Source organism: Podarcis muralis, chromosome Z, assembly GCF_964188315.1.
Source record: "Podarcis muralis chromosome Z, rPodMur119.hap1.1, whole genome shotgun sequence".
Taxonomy (NCBI): Eukaryota; Metazoa; Chordata; class Lepidosauria; order Squamata; family Lacertidae; genus Podarcis; species Podarcis muralis.
Window position 1 is genome coordinate 42,379,655 of NC_135673.1, and position 26,096 is coordinate 42,405,750.

Below are 26,096 nucleotides of genomic sequence, written 5' to 3' on the forward strand. Positions count from 1 at the left end.
ATGTTTCATGGTACAGACGCTTCAGGTTACAGACTCCGCTAACCTAGTTACAGATAGGTAGCCGTGTTGGTCTGCCATAGTCAAAACAAAAAAATTTCCTTCCAGTAGCACCTTAAAGACCAACTAAGTTAGTTCTTGGTATGAGCTTTTGTGTGCATGCACACTTCTTCAGATACACACATCTGTATCTGAAGAAGTGTGCATGCACACGAAAGCTCATACCAAGAACTAACTTAGTTGGTCTTTAAGGTGTTTCCGCTAACCCAGAAATAGTACCTCGGGTTAAGAACTTTGCTTCAGGATGAGAACAGAAATCGTGCGGTGGCAGCACAGCAGCAGCAGGAGGCGCCATTAGCTAAAGTGGTGCTTCAGGTTAAGAACAGTTTCAGGTTAAGTACGGACCTCTGGAACGAATTAAGTTCTTAACCCGAGGTACCACTGTAGTTAGTTAGGTATTTCTATTGTTTTACTTGATGGGGGGCAGCTGCACCCCCCCCCCCGGCTATGCCCAGGGCTGGATTTAGATTTGATGAGTCCCTAAGCTACTGAAGGTAATGGGCCCCTTTATATGTCCAGCTGTCCTTTGTCAACAACAAATTGTTGCTGTTTTTTGTGTTGAATATATGCTATATGGTGATTTATGGACCTAAAGGGTATCTAAAGCCATTTGCACATAACAAAATATGTATTTTATCAAAGTAATTGTTGAATTGAAATACAATTAGGGAGAAGTATATTAATAGTGAATTTTTTGGGGGGTCCCCAAGAGAGTGGGGCCCTAAGCTATAGCTTGTTTAAAGGTAAAGGGACCCCTGACCATTAGGTCCAGTCGTGACCGACTCTGGGGTTGCGGCGCTCATCTCGCTTTATTGGCCGAGGGAGCCGGTGTACAGCTGGGTCATGTGACCAGCATGACTAAGCCACTTCTGGTGAACCAGAGCAGCGCATGGAAACGCCATTTACCTTCCCGCCGGAGTGATACCTATTTATCTACTTGCACTTTGATGTGCTTTCGAACTGCTAGGTTGGTAGGAGCAGGGACCGAACAAGGGGAGCTCACCCCGTCGGGGGATTCGAACCGCCGACCTTCTGATCAGCAAAAAGGCCGCGTTTCATTAGCACGACCCCAATTAAAGCCACCCAAATGTTCGTGCAACATCTGCTCGCAATGCAACTCGTAAATGCCAAGGAGAACAACGGCGCTGACTCTCAGGGCAGCGCGTAATAGGACGGCGACCTCGCAGTTCGATCCTATGCTCTGCGCACCAAGGATCGGCAGAAAGGCGCAGGAACCTCAGCTGCGCCCTCTCCCGGCCGCCGGCAGCCTGGCCGCTTTTTCCAGATCGCAGGAGGCACCTCCAGAGCCCAGCCTCTTGCGGGGTGGAGCCCCGGAACGCCGCCCCGCGCCCGCTTCCTCCCCCGCTCCTCCTGTCGGGTCGAAGTGGGAGGATCCCGGCAATCCCCATTGCTCCCCTGGTCTCTTTCTGGAAGGGAGCGCAGCTCAGCGGCTCCTCGGAGATGGGGATGGAGTGGCGGGCGCGCGTCGCTGCTGCGTTCTGCCTCCTTTGCGCTGCTGGATCCGTCCGGGCAGGAAGACCACCGTCAGGTGCTGTTGGAAGCGGGGCGGTCAAAAGAGGAAGTTTAGCGGGGTTGGAGGGCGTGATCGTGCAGGGAACGATCCGAGGCGTCCTGCGGCTGTCGGGGAAAGCCTAGAAGCAGGACCTGCCGCTTGCAGATAGACGGGGAGCGGGGAATTCGGGACGGGTACGAGTTTGGGAGCTTGGGATGCTAGCAGTGCCTCTCCACCCCCCACCCCGCAAAAAGAACCCCCAAAACCTGGCTGTCCCTGCAGGTATTTTGTACCGCAATCCCTATTGTCCCTGACCGTTGACGGGGTCCACTGGTGTAGATGGGAGTTTCAGTCCGGTAGTTTCTAGAGATCGCCAGGTTGGGAAAATCTACTTGTGAGGAGTTTGCAGGGTGAATGGAGTGTAAATCAGGTGAGCAGAAGGATCCAGGTGCCTTTATCAAGAACTGTTGCCTGCAGAAGGGAGACTGTCCAGGACTGTCCGGAGGTCACTGCGGTCAGGTAGCTTGAGGCCAGCACCCCAAGCAGCTGGTTTAATCCTATTTGATTAATTTTGCAAACTGCTCTGAGGTATTCTACAATCAAGCGGCATATAAATTTCATAAGGTCTGTGAGGTAGTTTTGGGTGTCATGGGAGGTTAGCAGGGGGTCAGTTATTAAATTCATTATTAGCTCAATTGCAAAGATATTTAGGATGGTTTGGAGGTCATCCTCAGAGTGTGCACACACTGTGTTGTCATCAGCATAGTGAATGGTTCACTTTGACAGCCATTGTTATCTGTGATTGTTGCTGTCATATTATCATAGAGGAGCCGGATGGTGTTCACAAATTTATCTGGGCAGCCAAAACTGGCCTCCACAGTCACTTACAGACTCACTTTTAAAACCGTGTTTATGGAAGACAATCTTACTCGGCTACACATGATCACCAAAGAAGAAGAACTCAATTGGCATAGGTCTTTGTAGGATTTGTGCCTTGAATACCAAAATGATCAGCGCATTACATTGCAACGGTGCCATTTATTTCTTCAATCCCTTTGTAAGAATGCCTAAATATCCCTTAAGTTAGTTTGATGGTGTTAATCCCTTTAAAATGGTATTATTGTACATGGGGCGTTGATCTGCTGCTAGTTTTTCTAACAGGGTTAAGCAGTTAAAATTAGCGACTGATACATCCCACTCTCCTCATTGTTTCCGTCTAAGGCATTGACTGATAGTGCTAACACTTTCCTATTAACTCTTTGGCTTTCAAGATGGCATGAACGTCCTTTTCATCGTTGCTGACGATCTGCGGCCTGCATTGGGCTCTTACGGCGACCCAGTAGTGAGATCTCCAAACATTGATCAGTTGGCTTCGCGCAGCGTTGTGTTCCAAAATGCTTTTGCACAAGTAAGCAACACAACATTATGTAAACTTTTACCACTCCCTCTGTTTGTGGTGCTCAGGTTGTGTCACTTTGTGTAGACAAAATGTCTACCAACCCATTATATTCATATGTTGGTAATCTCACGTTTCTCTGCTGACGACAATCTGCAAGGCCATTCACAGTTTTTCCCTTTTTCATATGGCAGGTGTTGACTAATCCTTTAGGATTAGTCGTAGTCATGGAGAATGGAGCTATCCAAGGCTGTTCATGATTTATGCTCCAATGTGCCTTCGTACAAACTGGCTGGGCAAAGGAAAATGTGTCACTTGATGCTTAAATATCAGTTAATTGTGATGTCAGGTGGCCTTGGCGAAGACTTGATGTTTTCATCTGCAAAAAATGTTTTTGATTTGAGTTCCTACTGAAATGAGCCTGCATTTTAATGTTGTATTTTAATCTTGTTTTTAAGTTGTATTTCAATTAATTGTTTTATACAGTGGTACCTCGCAAGACGAATGCCTCGCAAGACAAAAAACTCGCAAGACGAAAGGGTTTTTTGTTTTTTGAGCTGCTTCGCAAGACGATTTTCCCTATGGGCTTGCTTCGCAAGACGGAAACGTCTTGCAAGTTTGTTTCCTTTTTCTTAACACCGTTAATACAGTTGCGACTTGACTTCGAGGAGCAACTCATAGAACGCGGTGTGGTAGCCTTTTTTGAGGTTTTAAAAGCTTTTTGAGGTTTTTGAAGCTTTTCCAAAACTTTTCCGACACCGTGCTTCGCAAGATGAAAAAAATCGCAAGACGACAAAACTCGCGAAACAGATTAATTTCGTCTTGCGAGGCACCACTGTACCTGGTGTTAGCCTCCCTGAGCCCGGTCTTGGCTGGGGAGAGTGGGGTATAAATAAAATTTAATAATAATAATTTAATAAAAAGCCATCCCTGTCTGTCAAAGTTAGGCTATAGGGTGGCGGGTAGGGAAGGTAGGGTCTGGCCTCTTTGCGGGACTGGCTCAGAGATGGTTTGCCACTGAACAACAATTGCTGGAGCGGGGGAGGCTATTACTGTCATGTCCTTGAGGTGTCTTAGCAACCAACAAAGATGCTGAATGTTCCTGCTTCAAACTGATAGTGAAGGACACTTGATGAGAGACTGCATGCTGTCCTATGAATCTGCTTGCGTGCTTGCTTGCTCAGATTAGTACCAGAGAGCTACTTTACACTGAAGTGGACTGTTTACCCTTAGAGCCCAGTGTTGTCCACTCTGGCTCACATCAGCCCTTGGCCTTATTTCATGCCAGTGGCAAAGGAAGGAAAAACTGGGAGGAAAAGCAATGGCAGAGAGAAAAAGAGAGAAGCCCTGGCTGCTACTGGTTCTTTCTCCCATTCACAGTCAGCATCTAGGCTCCAACAGATTCTCCTTGACAGAACGTGGTCCTCAACAGAAAACAGTTTCTGTGTCCTTTTGCAGAGAAAGGACTGTCCTTCAGCCTTTGCCTGGAGCTATCAGGGACTGAACCCAAGACCTCTTGCATTCAAAGCATGTGCTCTGCCAGTGGTCCAGGGCTGTAGGAGGTCAAAGACTTGTTGCTATTTCTGCAGGAGAGTCCCTGTCTCCAGCATCCCTGAGCCACTCAGCATCAAAGGGATGATTCTTGGCCTCTGTGTGCTCCAAAGGGAAGCATTTAGGAACACCAAAAGCACAAGGGGCTTCATTCCAAGAGAATGGTGAGCAAGTTATGTTACATACAATGCAACTTCATGGAAAACACAACTTAAGTCATTCTGAAAGAAGCTACTGGAGCCCTCCAAACCATTTGCCTATGCACATGTATAGAAAACAGCTGAAAGGCAACGTATAGGATCTGTGTGGATATTACAATCCATCCCTCATTGTAAAAACTTAGAAGGTTGTATAATCTTAGTAGGGGGTGCAGCAGGGGTGTAGCTGTGACTATCATGAAGGGATCCTGCACTTCTGAATTTGCCACCACACTATTGTCTACCACTGAGCTATGGCCTTCCTCTCCTCCCCCCCCCCCCAGCAAGCTGTCTGTGCCCCAAGCAGAGTGTCATTCCTCACTGGGCGGAGACCTGACACCACCAGGCTCTATGATTTTAATTCCTACTGGAGAGCGCATGCAGGAAATTATTCCACGTTGCCGCAGTACTTCCAGGAAAATGGCTACATCACCCTCTCCGTAGGGAAAGTGTTTCACCCAGGTAAGCTCTGAATTGGAAGGATGAGATCTCTGAAGAACCAGGTTTTCCGTAAGCTGAGTGGCTTTTAGAATTTGGAGAATTAATTTGAAACGATTACCCCACTCCACTCCTGGACATTTATTCTGCTGCTTCTGTTTTTCAGGGGTTTCATCAAACCATAACGATGACTATCCGTACAGTTGGACCACCCCTGCTTTTCATCCCTCATCCGAAAAATACGAAAACACAAAGGTGAATGGATGCTATGGCTAATTATTTCTACCATTATTAACTGGGCTGCACTGCTGGTGTGCGTGGCTGATTCGCAGAGATATGGAGGCTACAGTGCTGTGCCTATTTAACTTGGGAATTATCTTAATTGAACTTAGTGATATTGCCTTCTAAATAGGCGTGTATAGGTTTGTGCTATTGGACAAGTCTTGCTTTCAAGGACTTTGCAACCTAAAGCGAGTAGTGCAAATTTTTGATTTAAACCAAACTAGACTTTAATTTTTGTTGGCTTTAGCCAACAATAAAGCTTTTGATTTATTTACAGCCAGCATCCATATACCCATTGTTGCTTGGGAATTCTAAGAAACAAACAAACATCAGTTCAGTTTGTAAGTCAGTGGTTCAAATCATATTGAAAGGTTCAATCCGCCATCTTGATTTAAAATGGCACCCAGCTGCATCCAAACATAGATAAAAAAACAACCCTTCTCCTTGATCCCAGGAACCATCGTAAAAAAATTGATGACAATATCTTAAGGAGCCCAAATGCATGGTGAACAAACAACTTTCCAAAATATATAGTAGATGGCTTATAGTGTGTTTATCATTTAAATGTTGTACTGTGCATTATCGTTTTTAATGGTTTGTAAACTACATGGAGAATTCTTGTTATATGGGTGGTATAAAAATGGAAAATAGGAATGAAATAATAAGTAAAGAAAAATAATTTGTATTCTGCCTCTCCCTGAAACATAAATTTGTGCTCAAAGTAGCATACAAATTCAAGTCTAATCTAACTGTAAAGTAGAAATACATTGGAATGAGACGAGGATAAGAAGGAGTGTATGTGTACAATGGCAGCTACAGTTAAATAAAGTTTGGAGATAGCTGGGAATGAAAATTAAGAAGATAAGCCAAATTCCATGGGGAAGGGTTAGATTTTGAGGAGGGCTTTGAAGAAATAGGGGAGATGAGATATATGGGGAAATGATTTTGGCAGGTTATAGGGACATATTTTTGTTTACTCACGGGACCATTAACAAAGTCTTCATACATGAGTAGCAGCAGTCAAAGTGGTGTGGGCAGGGGAGATGAAGGCCCCAAAGACCCTGCCAGCTGCGCAAACTACCCATAAGCAATTCGCTTGGGGGTGGCAGGTGCCAGACGTTCGACAGGGAACATGCTTCCATTCCATGTGGGGACCCCTAACAGTGACTCTGCTGAAGACCTCAGCGATAAGGCAAGGATATCTGGAGGGTATCAGGAGATCCTTAAGGTATCCCAGTTCCAAGTTGTTAAGGACTTTGTGAATCAATACAATAGGCTTGTGTTGATTTCACTGGGACTTTTTGCCTTGTGATTTGTTTTTGATCCCAGTGCCCCTCTCAGGAGACTGTTTTCTTCTTTTAAAGGTTTGCAAAGGGAAAGATGGAGAACTTCACGCCAACCTTATCTGCCCAGTGGATGTTTCAGAGATGCCCGAGGGGACCTTGCCAGATATCCAGAGCACAGAGGAAGCGATTCGTTTATTGAACATTGTGAAGGAGAGTAAGAGCAAGTTCTTCCTGGCTGTTGGGTACCACAAACCCCATATTCCATTCAGGTACCCCCAGGTAAGGAAGCCTGAAAAGAAGAGCCCGCCTGAAAGAAATGCGCAGTACTAGACAGTTGTTCTAGATCAATGAAAATCACATGGGGTTTGGAATTTGGTTGGCCAAGAATGGTTTGGTTGCTTGACCCTCTAGATCAAGTATGGGAAACTGTGAGGTGGGCAGCGAATGGTGACTTATCTCTCCCATTTGACCATCTGAATCAACGCTAGTGAAACTGAACATGCTGCCTTTGGCAATGCAACAGGGGAAATTCCTGAAAATACAACTTGTAGAGAGACTATGCCCCTGCGGACAGAGGCAAATAGAATCAGTCATGCATGTTCTTTTGCACTGCCCCTGGCATCAGACAATTTGATCTACGTTTATAATCAGTTGGTTGTTAGTAGGGAGTAACATGCAGAGGAATGGAAAGTAGCTTTTCTTATGTTTTCTCAGGATGGGGATAAGATGGAGATATTAGCCAGGTTTCTGCAACACGCAGCGAGGGTTTGCAAATGTTATACAACATTAACTCAAGTGTTAGATTCAGGTTTTGATGTGTTAATTTATGCTATGTGCCAATAAAGGTTTGAGAATTTGAATTTGTGTGGGGAACTGGATCCGGTCAATGGGTTGGAGCCTTATCTCCCCGCACCCACAGGGGCCAATTTTCACAGGTGGGTGATACAGTCAGTGGCTCCCATGGGTGGAGTTGCCATCTAGATGGGGTTCTTCAAAGTTCTCCCTAGTCACAACACGGCTGCTGCCACATGCCAAACACAGCATGTCGCCTGGTTGTAAGAACCACGGCAGAACAGCAGTAGAAAAACGGCAGCCTGTTTTTGTTTGCAAGCCTTGAAATGGCTCTTCTGAAATCTCTGCTCCAGGAATTTCTCAAATTATACCCCTGGGAAAACATCACACTGGCCCCTGATCCTGATGTTCCTAAAGGGCTCCCTTCTGTGGCCTACAACCCCTGGATGGACATCAGGCATAGGGAGGATGTTGCAGCACTGAACATCAGCTTCCCTTATGGGCCAATTCCAGAAGACTTCCAGGTAGGTGACATATTCTCTTTCTCTGCACTTAGCTGAAGTGTAAGTCAACGATCTGGCCGCTCTCTGCTCCAGGTTTTGCAGGTCCCTTGGGCAAGGTGCAATTCTTGGGCCCCCTGCTCCCTCCCTTTGGGAGCCTCTATCCTTATGACCACCAGCTGCTGCTGCTCCTCTTCCTCATCACTGCTTCCACCTATTTCCTTGCAAGGTATAGAGCTGCTGAGCAAGCAGGCAGCAACACCCACCTCTCTTGGGCGCCATCACGGTTGTCTGGACCAGGGTGAGAAGTAGTGGCTCACGCAGTGCTGGACAGGAGGAGCAGGCCCGAGGGGCGTTCTTGTCAGTAGCTCCCTTGCTGGGCTGCTGGCCTTTGGCGGATGCCCAAGCATGAAGATCCTTAGTGCTACTCCTGGATCTCGTTCTGATATGGGAGTAGGGAACGGATCTCGTTCTGATATGGGAGTAGGGAACTTGGGGAATCCTTAGCTTTTGGGGTTTGCTTTAGGGCAGAACGTTTCAGGGCATGCTTCAGATTTGGGGGGAATGCGGGTGGCACCAGTCACAAAGTAGCTGCCATGGTGGCGGCAGGGGTAGGTGGGCATGTGACATAACACCAGACAGCAGTGGCGTAGCGTGGGTTGTCAGCACCCGGGGCAAGGCAAGTAATTTGCACCCCCTAACCCATGGATTTGCGCCCCCTAACCCTAACCCTAACCCCCAGATGTTGCGCCCGGTGCGGCCGGCCCCCCCTGCACCCCCCACGCTACGCCACTGCCAGACAGGGACCGTGGCATAACACGAAATTAGAGAGACAGCCGCCCCGCAACAGCCTTATGTTTGGCACGGGAAAGTCAGCTGCGACCTGGTTGGTCCTTAGTTTGGAGAGATAACATAATATTGATCACAAACACATACAGAGCCTCTGTTGTGATCTAATAATAGACAAAAGCTCCTTATTAATACTGGGATGGAGCCACTTGTATCCTTTCCAGATATTGTGGGACTACAACTCCCATCAGCCCCAGCCAGCATGGCCAATGGTGCAGGATGATGGGAGCTGTAGTCCAACACCATTCAGTAGTTCACAACTTCCCTAACCTTGGTATGATAAGTTGGGCAAGTAGGTTGAAAGCAGGTCTTTAGTGTGAAAAATACCCTGAGTCCTTATAGATGCTTTTTAAATAGTCCTTATAGATAGTTCTTGGATGTTTTTCTAATTTTTTTTGCAGCGGCAAATTCGTCAAAGCTACTTTGCATCTGTCTCTTACGTGGATACGCTGGTTGGGAGGTTGCTAAGTGCCCTAGATGACATGGAGCTGTCCCACAACACAATCGTAGTGTTTACCGCAGACCACGGTAAGTTGTCTTGTTGACATATTAATGCAGAGCTTTCCAATCACTGTGTCGTGACATGTTATTGTGTCGGCTGCAGTGTGTAGCTGTGTTGCATGAATGTTCTTCCTGGGGCTGGAAAGGGGTTAGTTAACCTCTGGTTTGCTGGTAAAACTGAATCACTGTGTAGTGAGATGATGCCTGTCTAAAAAGTGTGTCACCAATATGAAAAGTTTGGAAATCAATGGGTATCAGTGGCTCTTAGTCATGAAGGATGTATAGTAACTGCCTCCAGGACCAGAGATAGTTTACCTCTGAATACAAGTCACCTAGAATCAGGATTAGGAGATTGATGCTGGACTTGGGTCCTGTTTGTAGGCTCCCCATGGGTTTCTGGTTTGTCACTTTGAGAACAGGACATGGACTGAACTGGCCACTGGCCCGATCTAGCAGGGCTCTTGCGTTCTTACAAGAATTGGAATATTCATATATTGCAGGGGTGGGAACCGTTGGCTCACCAGATGTTGTTCAAATGCAACTTGAATCAGACCCAGCAAGCATGGCTAATGGTCAGGGATGGTGGAAGCTGCAGTTCAGCGACATCTGGAGGGCCAGATGTTATATGGCATCACTTCTTTTTTTGCCTGGTCAGGCTCTTTGTTCAACGCAGGGATGGGGAACTTCTAGTCTTTCACATGTTACTGGACTACAACTCCCATCATTCCTAGCCATTTGCCAGGCTAGCTGGCGCTCATGAGATTCGGAGTCCAGCAGCATCAGGAGGGCTACAGGTTCCCTATCCTTGGCCTAGCCCGATACTGGCAGATATATCCCTTGATAATAATAATAATAATAATTTATTATTTATACCCCGCCCATCTGGCTGGGCCTCCCCAGCCACTCTGGGCGGCTTCCATAAAAACCAAAAATACAGTAAAATCACATGTTAAAAACTTCCCTGAACAGGGCTGCCTTAAGATGTCTTCTGAATGTCAGGTAGTTGTTTATCGCTTTGACATCTGCTGGAAGGGCGTTCCACAGGGCGGGCGCCACTACCGAGAAGGCCCTCTGCCTGGTTCCCTGTAGCTTTGCTTCTCGCAATGAGGGAACCGCCAGAAGGCCCTCGGCGCTGGACCTCAGCATCCGGGCAGAATGATGGGGGTGGAGACGCTCCTTCAGGTATACTGGACCGAGGCCGTTTAGGGCTTTAAAGGTCAGCACCAACACTTTGAATTGTGCTCGGAAACGTACTGGGAGCCAATGCAGGTCTTTCAAGACCGGTGTTATATGGTCTCGGCGGCCGCCCCCAGTCACCAGTCTAGCTGCCGCATTCTGGATTAATTGTAGTTTCCGAGTCACCTTCAAAGGTAGCCCCACGTAGAGTGCATTGCAGTAGTCCAAGCGGGAGATAACCAGAGCATGCACCACTCTGGCGAGACAGTCCGCAGGCAGATAGGGTCTCAGCCTACGTACCAGATGGAGCTGGTAAACAGCTGCCCTGGACACAGATTTGACCTGTGCCTCCATGGACAGCTGTGAGTCCAAAATGACTCCCAGGCTGCGCACCTGGTCCTTCAGGGGCACAGTTACCCCATTCAGGACCAGGGAATCCTCCACACCTGCCCGCCTCCTGTCCCCCAAAAACAGTACTTCTGTCTTGTCAGGATTCAATCTCAATCTGTTAGCCGCCATCCATCCTCCAACCGCCTCCAGACACTCACGCAGGACCTTCACCGCCTTCACTGGTTCTGATTTAAAAGAGAGGTAGAGCTGGGTATCATCGGCATACTGATGAACACCCAGCCCAAACCTCCTGATGATCTCTCCCAGCGGCTTCATGTAAATGTTGAAAAGCATGGGGGAGAGGACAGAACCCTGAGGCACCCCACAAGTGAGAGCCCAGGGGTCTGAACACTCATCCCCCACCACCACTTTCTGAACACGGCCCAGGAGGAAGGAGCGGAACCACTGTATGACAGTGCCCCCAGCTCCCAGCCCCTCAAGACGGTCCAGAAGGATGCTATGGTCGATGGTATCAAACGCCGCTGAGAGATCCAGCAGAACTAGGAAACAGCTCTCACCTTTGTCCCTAGCCCGCCGGAGATCATCAACCAGTGCGACCAAGGCAGTTTCAGTCCCATGATGAGGCCTGAATCCCGACTGGAAGGGATCCAAATGGTCCGCTTCTTCCAGGCGTGCCTGGAGTTGTTCGGCAACCGCTCGCTCAATCACCTTGCCCAGGAATGGAAGATTTGAGACTGGGCGATAATTGGCCATCGTGGCCGCATCTAAAGATGGTTTTTTAAGAAGCGGTTTAATAACCGCCTCTTTCAGCGGGTCTGGGAAGGCTCCCTCACGGAGGGAAGCATTCACCACCCCACGAAGCCCATCGCCCAGTCCTTCCCGGCTAGCTTTTATAAGCCAGGATGGGCAAGGATCCAGGAGACAGGTGGTTGGTTTCACTCGTCCAAGCAGCCTGTCCACATCCTCGGAGGTAACAGATTGGAATTGATTCCACTCAACTTGACTAGACAGAACTCTAGCACTCTCCCGCCCCGGCCCTGCTCCCACGGTGGAGTCTACTTCTTCCCGAATCTGAGCGATTTTATCTGCAAAAAACTTTGCAAAATCATTGCAGGAGAACATGTGGCCCGTACTGGGCCCCGATGTTGCAGGTGGTTCCGCTAAATTGTGAACCACCTGAAAAAGTCTCCTGCTGCTGTTTTCTGCAGATGCAATAGAGGCGGTGAAGAAATTCTTCTTCGCCGTCGCTATCGCCACTTGGTAGGCTCGACGTTGAGCTCTAACCTGTGTCCGGTCAGATTCGGAATGAGTTATCCGCCACCGGCGCTCTAGCCGTCTCAACGATTGTTTCATTGCCCTCAGATCCGTGGAAAACCACGGGGCTGTCCGGGCTCCATGCAATCGGAGAGGGCGCTTCGGAGCCAAACAGTCAATAGCCCTGGTTAACTCCACATTCCAGCGGGCCACCAGGGAATCGGCTGAAAGGCCATCAACATGGGATAAAGCATCCCCTACCACTCTCTGGAAACCATTTGGATCCATTAGGTGGCGGGGGCGGACCATCCGAATTGGTCCCACCTCCCTGCAGAGGGGATGGGTCGCAGAGAAGTCCAGTTGCACCAGGAAGTGATCTGACCATGGCACTTCTTTCGTTTCGCTTTTACTTAGTGTCAGATCACCAACATCCATAGAGGTAAACACCAGGTCCAAGGCATGTCCACGGCTATGGGTAGGGCCAGACTTATTCAGGGACAGCCCCATGGAGGCCATGCTTTCCACGAAGTCCCGAGCGGCCCCTTGTAAGGTCGTGTCGGCATGGATGTTAAAATCCCCTAGGACGACCAAGCTAGGTGTCTCCAGGAGAACATCCGCCACGACCTGAAGCAGCTCGGACAGGGAATCCTTGGTGCAGCGGGGAGGTCGGTACACCAAAAGGAATCCTGTACTGCCCCTATTGCCCAACTTCCAGAACATGCACTCAGAAAACTGGGTCTTCCCAATAGGATGCCTGGTGCAAACTAATGACTTCCTAAAAATCACTGCAACCCCCCCTCCCCGCCCACATGACCTGGGTTGCTGTGCGTAAGAGAAACCTGGTGGACAAGCAGCAGCAAGGACAGGCCCATCTGCTTCATCCAGCCAAGTCTCTGTCACACATGCCAGGTCAAGTCCTCCATCCATGATCACGTCATGGATGGCAGTGGTCTTATGATTCATTGACCTGGCATTGCACAGCAACACTTTCAGGTCATGTGGGTATCCCTTGCTGATTCTAGTATCCATCCGGTCAGGACCAGACCCGGAGGCAGGAATAGTCCTCAGACAACGACTAAACCTGCCCCCTCTGTAATGACATGGTCTAGTCTTAGCGTAACTCCTCCTCCTACCCGTGATCACTGAGATCAGTTGTCCCAGTGCATCCCCCCCTGTGGAACATGCCCCAGCCATTTTGTGGGCTGGGGCCCACTCCCCGGCAGCCCTGACCCCTCCCCCTAAGAACAAAATAACACCTTAAACAAACAAACAAAATCAATAAAACAATACAAACAAAAAAATGTAAAAATTACAAAAACATCAAAATAATAATAAAAAAATAATTCCCCAAACCCAACCACACATCCATCCCACCCCCACCCCCCACATACAAAAAATCCAAAGAAATTTTTTTAAAAACATTTTAAAAACACTCTGTGCCCCTCCGGCAATAACTGTCCTAGTGAGGCCTGTCAGGCCCCGCCCTGGGCCAGATGGTAAGTGGCAGGAAGGAGCAGGGCCCTCAAGCACTCACTCAGGGGAGTCCTCCTGGGCAGCAGGCCGCAAGCAACACACAGTCCTTATGAGGCTTCGGGCCCCGCCCCAAGCCAGATGGTAAGTGGCAAGAGCAGGGCCCTCAAGCACTCACTCAGGGGAGTCCTCCTGGGCAGAAGGCCAGTTCCACCACCCCTGGCCATTGGTTGGCAGGGGCTGATAAGTGTTGGGAGTCCAATAACATTTGGAGGGCCGTGGGTTCCTCATTCCTGGTGCAGGTCAAGTGTCCAACTCTATATAAGGCAGTTTGCTACTTTCCTGCATGTTTTATTCACATACTACGTAGGGATTTTTTTTTTAATTAGGCAACTAATATTGCAATTAGTAAATGACTAAGTTAAAGTGGCCTACAGGGGGGAAATGGGAGTTCCCCAAGGGTTCCTCACCAATCAGGTAAGTGGCTGTTTAACAAGCTTGTTTCTGTGGATTCTGAGATAGTTGCTTGAAAAACCTTAGCATCTGCTTTACCAATGATCATTGGTGCCCCTCCAACACATAGATGATGCTCTTCCTTCAATGTTTCTTGATCTTGTCTAGGCTGGTCACTGGGCGAACATGGCGAATGGGCGAAATACAGCAACTTTGATGTCGCGACCCGGGTGCCACTGATGTTCTATGTTCCAGGAATGACAGTCCCCACCTCTCACCTGGGAGAGAGGGTTTTTCCTTTCATCGATCCCTTCACACAGGTTTCAAGCCCTGTTGCACAAGGTAAATCTTCAGAGTTTAATTAATGATGTAAATATTTGGGTTGCAACATTTAATTGATTATTTGGTTGACTCGTTTTAAAACAAGCAAAGCAAGAAACCGTTTGGTCAGCGACGAAGGTGCCCTGGTTAAGTGTCCACATTACACACATTAATGTTTTAAACATACACACGTTAATGTTTTAAAATAAAAATATTTTTCTACAAAGCACTGTAGATGTTAAGGGCCATCTTCAGAGGCATTTCACTTTCTTTCACAGGAAGGAATCCCTATTCCAAGATGATGCTTTGTGTTTTGTTTCAAAATTATTATTTTACTTACGCACATTTATGCCTCTTTAATTGTTTTACTTAATGACAGCACAACCTGATATGTTTTTCTACTCATCCATAGCTGTTGTGTGTGACGTTTTAAATACTGGATTTTTTTTACTGTCCTTCTCAAAGTGTCGTAATTACTCAAAGCAATGCCATGTAAAAATCCAGTATTAAAACCTAGCAGAACAAAGCCATAAAATTCTCACGAAATCCCATAACTACAATCCAAAAGCACTAGCAGCAACACAGTTCAATTAATGATAGCATATTAAATACCTGGGTTGCTTTTTGAAAAAATCAAATTTGTTTCAACTTTTCAAATACCACAATGGCACAATGTCAGTATATAAGCAAAACACATGATACACATGTTTAAACATTTGGGCACGCGTGCGCACACCCACCCACCCACCGACTGTTGTTAGTATTTCTTAAAATCCTTCATCCCACCCAATCCCCCATCCCCAAATACATTAAAAAAGGTAAAGGACCCCGACAGTTAAGTCCAGTTGCAGATGACTCTGGGGTTGCAGCGTTCATCTCGCTTTACTGGCCGAGGGAGCCGACGTTTGTCTGCAGACAGTTTTTCTGGGTCATGTGGCCAGCATGACTTAGCCGCTTCTGGTGAAACCAGAGCAGCACACAGAAATGCCATTTACCTTCCCGCCGGAGCGGTACCTATTTATCTACTTGCACTTTGACGTGCTTTTGAACTGCTAGGTTGGCAGGTGCTGGGACCGAGCAATAGGAGCTCACCCTGTTGCGGGGATTCGAACTGCTGACCTTCCGATCAGCAAGTCCAAGGCTCAGTGGTTTACACCACAGTGCCACCCTCCCAAATACATTAAAGGTAAAGGTACCCCTGACCGTTAGGTCCAGTCGAGGATGACTCTGGGGTTGCAGCGCTCATCTCGCTCTATAGGCCAGCTCCCGTTGTTCAGTCCCAGCTCCTGCCCAAATACATTAGACGACTGGAAAACATGAACATGACACCAGTAACAATATAAAAGCAACCCTTGAACTTTGGAAATGACTTTCCCTTTTCACATCACCATTTGAAGTGAAGTGACCCAATTTCTAGAAAGTTGACATTTCCTCTCTGTTTTGCCTCCTGCTACTATGATCTGTTCAGTTAACTTGCCCAGAATTGCAAAGACCCAGGACTGACATAACCATTGAGTTAGAACAGGGAGTTTACTGGACACCTGTAATTAGGTTCCTCAGGTTTTTATGGGAAGAAGTCTTGTTTTACTTCTGAGCTGAGAGATGCAACTCATTGATTTTTTGTGGAACACTTATTCTGCTAGTACTAATTTAGCAGCAGCAGGGCTTACTCCTTAGGCAATAGGCATGGCTTTTCTTTCTATTTGCAGTATTTAATTAATTCAAAGCAGCTGGACGTGATCTGCTGAACTCTTTGGGTGCTCTCTGACCTTTTCCTTAATGCTTCCTCCCTCCTAGGCAAATCCGGAGAAATTGTTGAGCTGGTGTCCCTCTTCCCGACGCTCGCTGAGCTCGCTGGATTAAAAATCCCCCCTGTATGTCCCCAGCCTTCATTTCACATCCCCCTGTGTGCTGAGGGGCAAAGCTTGCTGCGTTATTTCCCATCCATCCATGGAGGCCAAGGAAACAACAGCAAAGGAGCAAAGGGTTCAGATCCTCCAGTTGCCTTCAGCCAGTATCCCCGCCCAGGAGACACTCCGGATTGGAACTCTGATCTGCCTCTGCTTAAGGACATAAAAGTGATGGGTTATTCTATACGTACCGCTGACTACAGGTGTACGCTGTGGCTTGGATTCAACCCCAGCAACTTCACAGTCCATCTGAACGACGTCCACGGAGGGGAGCTGTATTTCACAGCGAGTGATCCCAGTCAAGACCATAACAAGTACAGAAGCGACATGCACGGCTCCTTGGCCAAAAAGCTTTGCAAAGTCTGGGAGCACAGAATTTGGGGTTCACGTCCTCTTCTGTAAGACATTGCTGCTCAAGTAGTAAAAGACATACAGACCTTTGCGTTATACCCAAAGACGTGTCTTGAACTGTAGTGGCTCTTGGAGCCAAATCTAAAATGTGTTGTGTTCTTGTGTACCAAAGAAGTATTCTTTAGTTCTTTAGAGAGCCAGCATGGTGTAGTGGTTAAGAGCGGTGGACTTGTAATCTGGTGAACTGGGTTCGCTTCCCTGCTCCTCTACATGCAGCTGCTGGGTGACCTTGGGCTAGTCACACTTCTCTGAAGTCTCTCAGCCCCACTCACCTCACAGAGTGTTTGTTGTGGGGGAGGAAGGGAAGAAGATTGTTAGCCGCTTTGAGACTCCTTAAGGGGAGTGAAAGGCGGAATATCAAATCCAAACTCTTCTTCTTAATAAAGATCCCCCCCTTTGCAATGACCATTGAGCTATTGAGTGACATCTTTTCTGAACTTGACTAGTAGTCTTTTAAAGGCATCTAAGCTAGCGGACACCATTTACATTTTATGGCAGTGAATTCTGCAAATCAATCTTTATATTAAAAATTTCTGCACCCCATCTTTCCATAAACACCTTGTATGTGTTTCCTGTCCAAGATTTGCTGCCATGTGTGAAGCAGCATTGAAAAGAAGGAGGTGGCAGTAGTAGTGGGGAGGCTTCTATGAAAAGGTAAGCAAAACACATGCACACAAGCCTTCTTTTCTTTCCCTTGAGTCCACGGCCAGTCAGTTTCCTTGGGTGACTGAATGCCAGTAGCTGAGGAACACAAGTAAGGAGGGTCCCATTGCTCTCAGGTCCTGCCTGTAGGCTTCTCATAGGATGCCGGACTAGATGGGCCTTTGCCTTGATGCAGAAGGGCTCTCACATTTCTATAACCCCAAGCTCTAGTGCAGTGGGAGAGTGAAATGAGCCTCTCTCTGTCTGCTTTCTCTGGTGCACACCTTGCATAGTCTTATAAACCACTCTCGTGTGATCTTTCCTGGTCACTTTAAAAAAACACAAAACCACACACACAAGAAACGGTCAGTGCTTTAACCTATTCTTGTAAGGAAGGTGTTCCAGTCCTCAGCTTACATTGGGTACCCTTCTTTCCTTATGAATGGGACCTGCAATAAAATGTTGCAGCATGGTATGCTTCTGGTCAGGGTCTAACAGGCCACACCTTCTATCTGGACACTCCAATACATTTTCTTCTCTCCACTCCCACAGTCAGCATTCTGTGCCTCCTGAGCTTGCTGGGGTTTTTTTTGGGGGGGCAGGGAAATTCCCCTTAGCTTTTTCTATGACTTTTTTTGCTACAAATCATAGGGTTTCCCCAAACCCATTGATTCCTGCTCCATATGTGTGTGTGTGTTTGTGCTTTCATTTTGGCTACTGTTAGTTTTCTTAGGGGGGACGGGCATGGCAAAAGTCCCAGGTTACACTTTGTCTTAGAGAAAAAGCATTCCAGTCAAAACCATCCACAATGTACATGTATCTTTGTTCATTGAGTTCTGCTCCACACCTGGGTCTCGAAGGCTGCATTTGCAGATGAAATGCAAACCAAGGGTAGTCCATAAACTGCAGTCAAATTCGGGAGTCAGATAGTAAATCCCCGCCTCCCCAGCTACATCAAGCTCCCCCTCTTTTCTAGAGAGAACTAATCACACACCCTTTGTGCAGTAGCCTTGATGGCTCCAGGACATTCCATGTAAGTTAGCTGGGGAGTCGGCCCAATATATGGGGGAGCATCCTGTAGAGTCTGTTTGATATTTACCCTCGGACAAATAAGTTGCTTCCTCAGGGATATTGGTATGGTTCTGGGAGCATCTGACTCGGGGCTCGTCTCTAGCTGTTCAAGGCCCACGAGTTGTTGGCTTTACGACTGAACCCCACCTTGGGCTGCCCTTTAGGACTAGGATGCACCCTTTTTGGAAAGCATCCACAGGCCTTCCCTCTAACTTCTCTGTTCCACTGAAATCTCATCTCCTTTCTGTAGTAGTACAGTGGAACCTTGGGTTGCGCGTAATCCGTGATGGAGGCACATCCGCAGCCCGCAGCGTTTGCATCCTGAAGCGCCGTGTCTGCGCAGGCACCAGTGCAATTTGGAGCTTCTGCGCATGTGCAAAGTGCAATTTAGCGCTTCTGCGCATGCGCAAGCGGTGAAACCCAGAAGTAATCTGTTTTGGTACTTCTGAGTTTCCTGCCGTCCGTAACCTGAAAACACGTAACCTGAAGCGTCCGTAACATGAGGTATGACTACTACTAGTTGTGGGCATCCGTCTGTCTTGAGAGGCAATGGAGTGTGCCATGGGCAGCACTTGCCCAATATCAACCATCTGTTTTCACTGGCCCATTACAGGACCTTCTTGGTGGTGGTTCCCCATGTGTAGAATGCCCTCCCTGGTAAGATACGCCTGTCTCCACTTTATTCACTTCTGGAGGAATTCAAACACTACCTTGTTTACCGGTGTATTTGATGATGGAAAGTTTCTGTTCGTAGCAACCTTGACATTATTAGCTGAGAGTATGTGATTGTTTTAATTTTTATTGTATTGTTTTCTGGCTCATTTGGGAGGAAGGGTGCTGTATAGAATCTGAAAAAATAGCAAATATTATTAATAATACTTCTGCACAGAACTTCATCTTAATCACCAGGAAAGTGGTGCTTGTTTGCTTCTCAGAGGGTTGCTCCTCTGTTCGGTTACAACTAATGTTCTGTGCATAACGGCCCATAAAGAAATGCTAACGGCATAAGTGATGCCATTAATTTGAGTTTTATGCTTCAGAAAGGCTGTATTGGCTGGTTTGGCCTTGTCAAATCCTGGCCATTCATTGAAGAGGAAGCAGGAATGGTTATGGTACCATTCACAGCAGTTTTAATGCTGTTCTAAGACACATGAAGGGATGCGGGTGGCGCTGTGGGTTAAACCACAGAGCCTAGGGCGTGCCGATCAGAAGGTCGGCGGTTCGAATCCCCGAGACGGGTAGAGCTCCTGTTGCTCAGTCCCTGCTCCTGCCAACCTAGCAGTTCAAAAGCACGTCAAAGTGCAAGTAGATAAATAGGTACCGCTCCGACAGGAAGTTAAATGGCATTTCTGTGCGCTGCTCTGGTTTGCCAGAAGCGGCTTAGTCATGCTGACCACATGACCCGGAAGCTGTATGCCAGCTCCCTCGGCCAATAAAGCAAGATGAGCGCTGCAACCCCAGAGTCGGCCACGACTGGACCTAATGGTCAGGGGTCCCTTTAGCTTTACCTTAAGACACATGTAGCGCAGCCCTCTTGCATGCTTATTCTGAAATCGAATTCCAGCTGTGCTCAAGTACTTACTCCCAAGTAAGTATGCAAAAAGAATTGCAGCTTTGGTTTAACCCAGGGAGGAGGAACCTGTGGCTTCCCAGATTCTGTGGGACTTTGCTCCCATTGGCCTCATGCAGTATAGCTAACAGCCACTGCTGGTGGAAGTTGCAGTCCAACATTTGGAGGACCCCAAGTTCCTCCCTAGTTTAGCTGCAGTGCTGCTGAATTCTCTACCCATGGAGGATAGGGCGATAGATAACAGTGAGGTACAATAGTTAAATAGAACTGCTAGGTTCAGAGGCAGCGTGTGCAAACACACACACACACACACACACACACACACACACACACACGTCTGCTGCCTTCATGCCTTGCTTGTGGGCTTCCCAGAAGCAGCTGCCTGATCATTGTGAGAAACAGGATACAGTGGTACCTTGGGTTACATACGCTTCAGGTTACAGACTCTGCTAACCCAGAAATAGTACCTCTGGTTAAGAACTTTGCTTCAGGATGAGAACAGAAATCGTGCTCTGGCGGTGCGGCAGCAGCGGGAGGCCCCATTAGCTAAAGTGGTGCTTCAGGTTGAGAACAGTTTCAGGTTAAGAACGGACCTCCAGAACGAATTAAGTACGTAACCAGGGGTACCACTGTATTGGAATGAACACTTTGGGTCTTCACAAAGAGGGGTGGCTCTTATGTTCTAATTTGTTGGTGAGGACCAGCCAGATTTTCTGGGAGTGACTACAATCTCTGTAAGGGTGTGAGTTTTCATAAGAACATCAGAACATAAGAAGAGCCTGCTGGAGAAGACCCAATGGCCTCTCTAGTCCAGCATCCTTTTCTCACCTAGCAATGCCTTTTGGGAAGTCTGCAAGCAGGCTCTGAGCTCAATAGAGCTCCTGTTCCTGCTCTTTCCAATAACCAGTATCCAGATTCATGCTGCTTTTGATTGCAGACATTTCATTACTTGGAGGCGCTGCTTTGTTTCACTGAAGTCCTAACGTGGACACCCGTGCAATTAATTTCATCGAGATTTGTATTTCCAAAACTGAATTTGATTCAGAAAGGAACATGAAGAAATGCGATTCTCCACCAGAGGACAGCAGCCCCTCAGCACATAATTCAGATGATGGTTTTCACTACCTTTAATACGGTGAGCAAAAAAGCATTTTTCTCTTCGGCATCAAACCTCTGTTTTCTTAAGGTAGGTTCATCTATACAACAACCGTCCCTGACCAGGTGCCTTCTAGTTGTTTTGCAAATGCCACCATTCCTGATCATTAGCCATGATTGCTGGGACCCTGAGATTGAGGGCACCTGAAACACCAGGAAGGAAGCAAGTTAGAGAAGGCTGATGTCTAAGCCTGGTTGTTTGTAGCACAGGACTAAGGAGCCTGTTATCCTCCAGATGATTGTCGGACCACGATTCCTATCATCCCTGTCCATTGACCATACTAACTGAGGCCATTTGGAGTTTGAGTTCAATGGCAATAGCTCAGTTGGTTAAAGCATGGTGCTGATAACACCAAGGTTGCAGGTTTCATCCCCATATGGGGCAGCTTCATATTCCTGCATATTCTTACATTGCCGGGGGTTGGACTAGATGATCCTCAGGGTCCCTTCCAACTCTATGATAAGCAACACCTGGAGGGCCACAAAACCCCCATTTTACTGTAGCAAGTGACAAAATTCATCCAGGTGATCATACAAGAAAACGTTTATAAAGCAGAAGAGAGCTTGTGCTCTCTCCCTTTCGGGCCATTAATGTACTGCAGCTGCATAACATAACAAATGTAACTCACAATAAAAGTAATGATACCATTCGAGTACCCACAGTGTTATCACCGTCATTATCACCATTATCACTGTTATTATCTTTATTATCTGAAACTCCCAGCCGTCTCTCCTGCTTCTCCCACAGAGCCACAGTCAGCCTCCAAAAATCTTGCCTGCGTTTCCAGCCTTTTGGCAGAGTGTCTTTGGGCAGACAAAATCCAGATAAATGGAATTTGCTGCTGCACTGTCCTTATTTGTTTTACAGAGACCCACCCTCTGTCTTGGTTTCATGCTTCAGACTTTGCAGCCAAGGAACCGTCTCCCTGCCTGAAGGAGATGCGCTCAGGGCATATCACATTTTATCCTCAAAACAACCTTGTGAGGTTGGTTAGAGTAAGACCTATGTAGGGTAGCTATATATGCACTAGCAGTGAGAAAGATAACAGCCTGCTTTAAACAACAACAACAACAACAACAACAACAACAACAACAGCAGCAGCAGCAGCAGCAGCAGCAGCAGCAACAACAACAACAAAACCCCATTATGGTATTGATTGCCAAGGGATTTTTTTTTATCATCTAAATGATTCTTGGGAATTTATAGTGTGAGGTTTTGATAATTTGCAGTTCTGAAAACGCAGAACTGTAGTGTTGGATGGGACCACAAGGGTCATCTAGTCCAACCCCCTGCAATGCAGGAATCTTTTGCCCAACATGGGGCTCAAACCTATGACCCTGAGATTAAGAGTCTCGACTTCCGGTCGGTGCCAGCGCTTAATGGCGGTCCTACCTCCGAGCTCCGGAGAAGGACTGCTCCGCAAGTTCGGGTCTTACCCGCTACGGCGAGCGGGGGACCCCTAAAATCTCAGGCGCGGAAGCCTGAGAGCAAGGAGACTCGGTGGGCACCTTTGCGCCCCCCGGTACTGTGAAAGAGCCTTTTTAAAGGCTCCGGAGCGGCATCGGGAGTGAGCGCGGTGCTGAGAGTCGCTACCCAGCCTGCGGAGTGAAGCCGCGTCGCCATTAGCGGAGAGCGCCGATTCCTTCCTGAAAAGAAAATCTGGACTGGATTCCCGTGAGTAAGAAGGGAAAAAATTAGGAACCTTAAAAAATTGAAAATTTGGCTGAAAACGGGAGGGCAAAAAATAAGGAAGTCTGCCCCCCCTGGACTGCAGGAATTTAAAGCAACGAAAGACCTCGCTGCAGTTATTAGAGACTTAGTTGCGAACTGTCAAACCTGAGCTGTCAAAAGTATCTCTCCCCTCCAGATTGGCAGGAGAAGGGGGAAAAAAAGACAGTCTTGCGAAGATACTTTTAACTTAAAGGGAAACAAAGTTTTTCACTGCTCTGATCCCCGGGACGACCTGCCAGGACTTAACACCGGGAAAACTGTTCTTTAAAACAACTTTGAAGTGGATATAGACTACACCTTAAATGGTGGAAAAATTTTAAGACATTTAAGATTTAAATGGGATTTTGTTACTGATATTGGACTAACCAAATTTAAATTGGAGAAGAAGTTTTATAACTTTAATGGCGGACTTGAGATTTTCTACATCCGGCTTTCTGTCTCTTTGTTGTTTCTAACTTGGAAACTTTTAACTGCTCCCTCTTGAGGGCTAAGAGGGAAAAATTGTAAAGTAACTGACTAATACTGGGATTTTCCATTGCAAGTTTTTCCTGTGAGAACGGCCTTGGGATATGAGTGGCACGGCAGAGGAGATAAGAACCAGATCTAAAGTTAAACAAACACAAAAGAAAAGAGGCTCAATCTCTGGCAACACAGTGCCTGCACCAGACACTGGGACAGCAGCATCAATGGAACCTATGACACAGGCACTGCTTAAAATAAATCAATCCCTTGAGGCCTTAACAAAGCAATCAGCAGAAAATTCAAAGAAATTGACAGAACTTACAGCAAGATTGGATTTGAATACCACATCAGTGGCAACAAATACAGAATCTATAAATAGACTGATTCAGGAATCTTCAGAAACAAGGAAAATTGCAGAGAGTGCAAAATCTGTCGCAGGTGAGACACAGGAAAGACTTGTGCCGATTGAGAAAAAGGTGAATGAGCATGAAGCGGCCCTCTCCTTACTGGAATTACAACGGAAAGAACGAAATCTGAAATTTAGACAGGTTCCAGAGAAAGAAGAGGACAATCTGGCGGAATTTCTCACAGAGGCAATTCTGGAAAATTGGCAAGAAGATCTGGAGGAAGACGAAGTGGGGATAACAACTGCTTTCAGACTTGGTAGAAAGCAAAGCAAGAAGTCAAGGGATTGTCTGATCACCTTTAGAACCAAAGAGGAAAGAGACAAGATACTGAACCTTCATTATCAAAAAGCTTTGGTGATTGGAAACATTCAAGTCCAAATCTTTAAAGACATCCCTAAATACATCTTGGAAGTGAGGACCTTTTATAGAGATCTTGCCAATTTGCTGAGGAAGAACTTCATACCCTTCAGGTGGGAATTCCCACAGGGGTTGTCCTTCAACTACAAAGGGAAGAAAGTAAGAATAAGAACAGTACAGGAGAAAGAGTACTTTTTGGAGAGAAACCTAGAGGACCTACAGAAAGGTACGGTGGATCCGGCAAAAGAAGGGCAAGGATTAACACCAGAAGGAGGAGGGCTAACAGACATTGCAAATCTATCATTTGGACTACCACAACTGCCAACTGAAGAGGAAGAAAAACTTGGAGCAGTCGGAGGATCAAACATCTAACAAACAAAATGTCTCTGCAGCTTCTAAGCTGGAATTGCAACGGTTTGAACCATCCCAGAAAAAAACGACAGGTTTTCCACATTTTGAAAAGGGAACAACTGGATCTGATATGTCTACAGGAAACTCACATAACTAGAGCACACAGGAAATTGTTGGTGAACAAAAGACTGGGACAAGAATTTATATCTTCTGATAAAGTAAAAAAGAGAGGAGTAGTGATTTATGCAAAGGAAAAATTGGACCCAAAGTTAAAATTTAAGGATGAAGAAGGAAGATACCTGGCAATTGAAGTACAGATCCAGGGGGAAAAATATTTGATAATTGGAGTATATGCACCAAATGATGGGAAGGCAGAATTTTTTAAGAAGTTGCATGAGACCTTACTAGATTATCTCGACTGCAAAATAATAATGATGGGGGACATGAATGGAGTGGTTTCTACAAACATGGACAAGGCACAAAGACAGACAATATCTAAAGAAGGAAGATTACCAAAGACTTTCTTCGAGATGACGGAAAATATGGACTTGATTGATATTTGGAGAACAAAGAATCCTCTCGAGAGAGAGGGAACTTTTTTCTCGGAATCTAAAATGACATGGACGAGAATTGACCAAATCTGGGTATCTAGTGTGATGGCTACAAAGATTAAAAAAGTAGAAATCTGCCCAAAAACCTGCTCCGACCATAATGCTGTAAAGATGGAAATGAAAACGACAACAACTGGATCCTTTAGATGGAGAATGAATGACTCCCTATTTAGAGATGAACAATTTTGTATAAAGGCCCTAAAGACATTGAAAGATTATTTCGAGATAAATTTGAGAACAGATGTGGAAAAAAGAACAATTTGGGACGCAAGTAAAGCCGTGATGAGAGGCTTCCTGATACAACAGAATTCAATCAAGAGGAAAAAGCAAAATGAAAGGAAAGAAAGAATTTTAGAAAAAATGAAGGAAGGAGAAAAGAAACTGAGGTCAAAACCAAAGTCTCAAGAAATTTTGAGAGAAATAAAATATTATCAGACGCAATATATGGAACTGACAAATCAAGAGATAGAATGGAAAATTAAACAAATGAGACAAAGGACTTTTGAGTCTGCAGACAAGTGTGGGAAGCTCCTTGCATGGCAATTGAAAAAGAGACAAAAATTGAACACAGTTACTTGTTTGGAGATAGAGGGAAAGAATGTTCATAAGCCAAATGAGATAAGTAACTGTTTCCAAAGTTTTTTTAGGAAATTATACACACAAGGGCCAGTAAATGAACAAGAAATAGAAGAATTTCTTAAAAATTATGGACTACCGAAAATTCCAGAACAGGGCAAGTTGATTTTGAATGAGAAAATAACAGAACAGGAAATAGAGGAGGCCATACAAAAGGCACAACTGGGAAAGTCTCCAGGACCAGACGGACTGACGGCTAGATATTATAAAGCTTTGAGAGAAGGTTTAGTGCAACCACTAAAAGAAGTTTGCAATGAAATATTGGAGGGGAAAAAGGCACCTGAAACGTGGAAAGAGGCTTTTATCTCACTTATACCAAAGACCGAGACTGAAAAGAACCAGGTTAAGAACTACCGCCCGATATCATTATTAAATGTGGATTACAAAATTTTTG

At 46.4% G+C, this 26,096-nt stretch overlaps 1 protein-coding gene across 1 annotated transcript; it reads left to right on the plus strand.

Moving 5' to 3' along the window:
• Positions 1-1,432: 1,432 nt before the first annotated feature.
• IDS (iduronate 2-sulfatase) lies at positions 1,433-17,114 on the plus strand. Its single transcript, XM_028715439.2, has 9 exons — positions 1,433-1,606; positions 2,842-2,978; positions 4,999-5,176; positions 5,319-5,407; positions 6,799-6,999; positions 7,866-8,036; positions 9,263-9,389; positions 14,235-14,408; positions 16,185-17,114. Exons 1-9 carry the CDS (start codon positions 1,519-1,521, stop codon positions 16,697-16,699), a joined length of 1,680 nt encoding a protein of 559 aa, XP_028571272.2. The 5' UTR covers positions 1,433-1,518; the 3' UTR covers positions 16,700-17,114.
• The last annotated feature ends 8,982 nt before the right edge of the window (positions 17,115-26,096 follow it).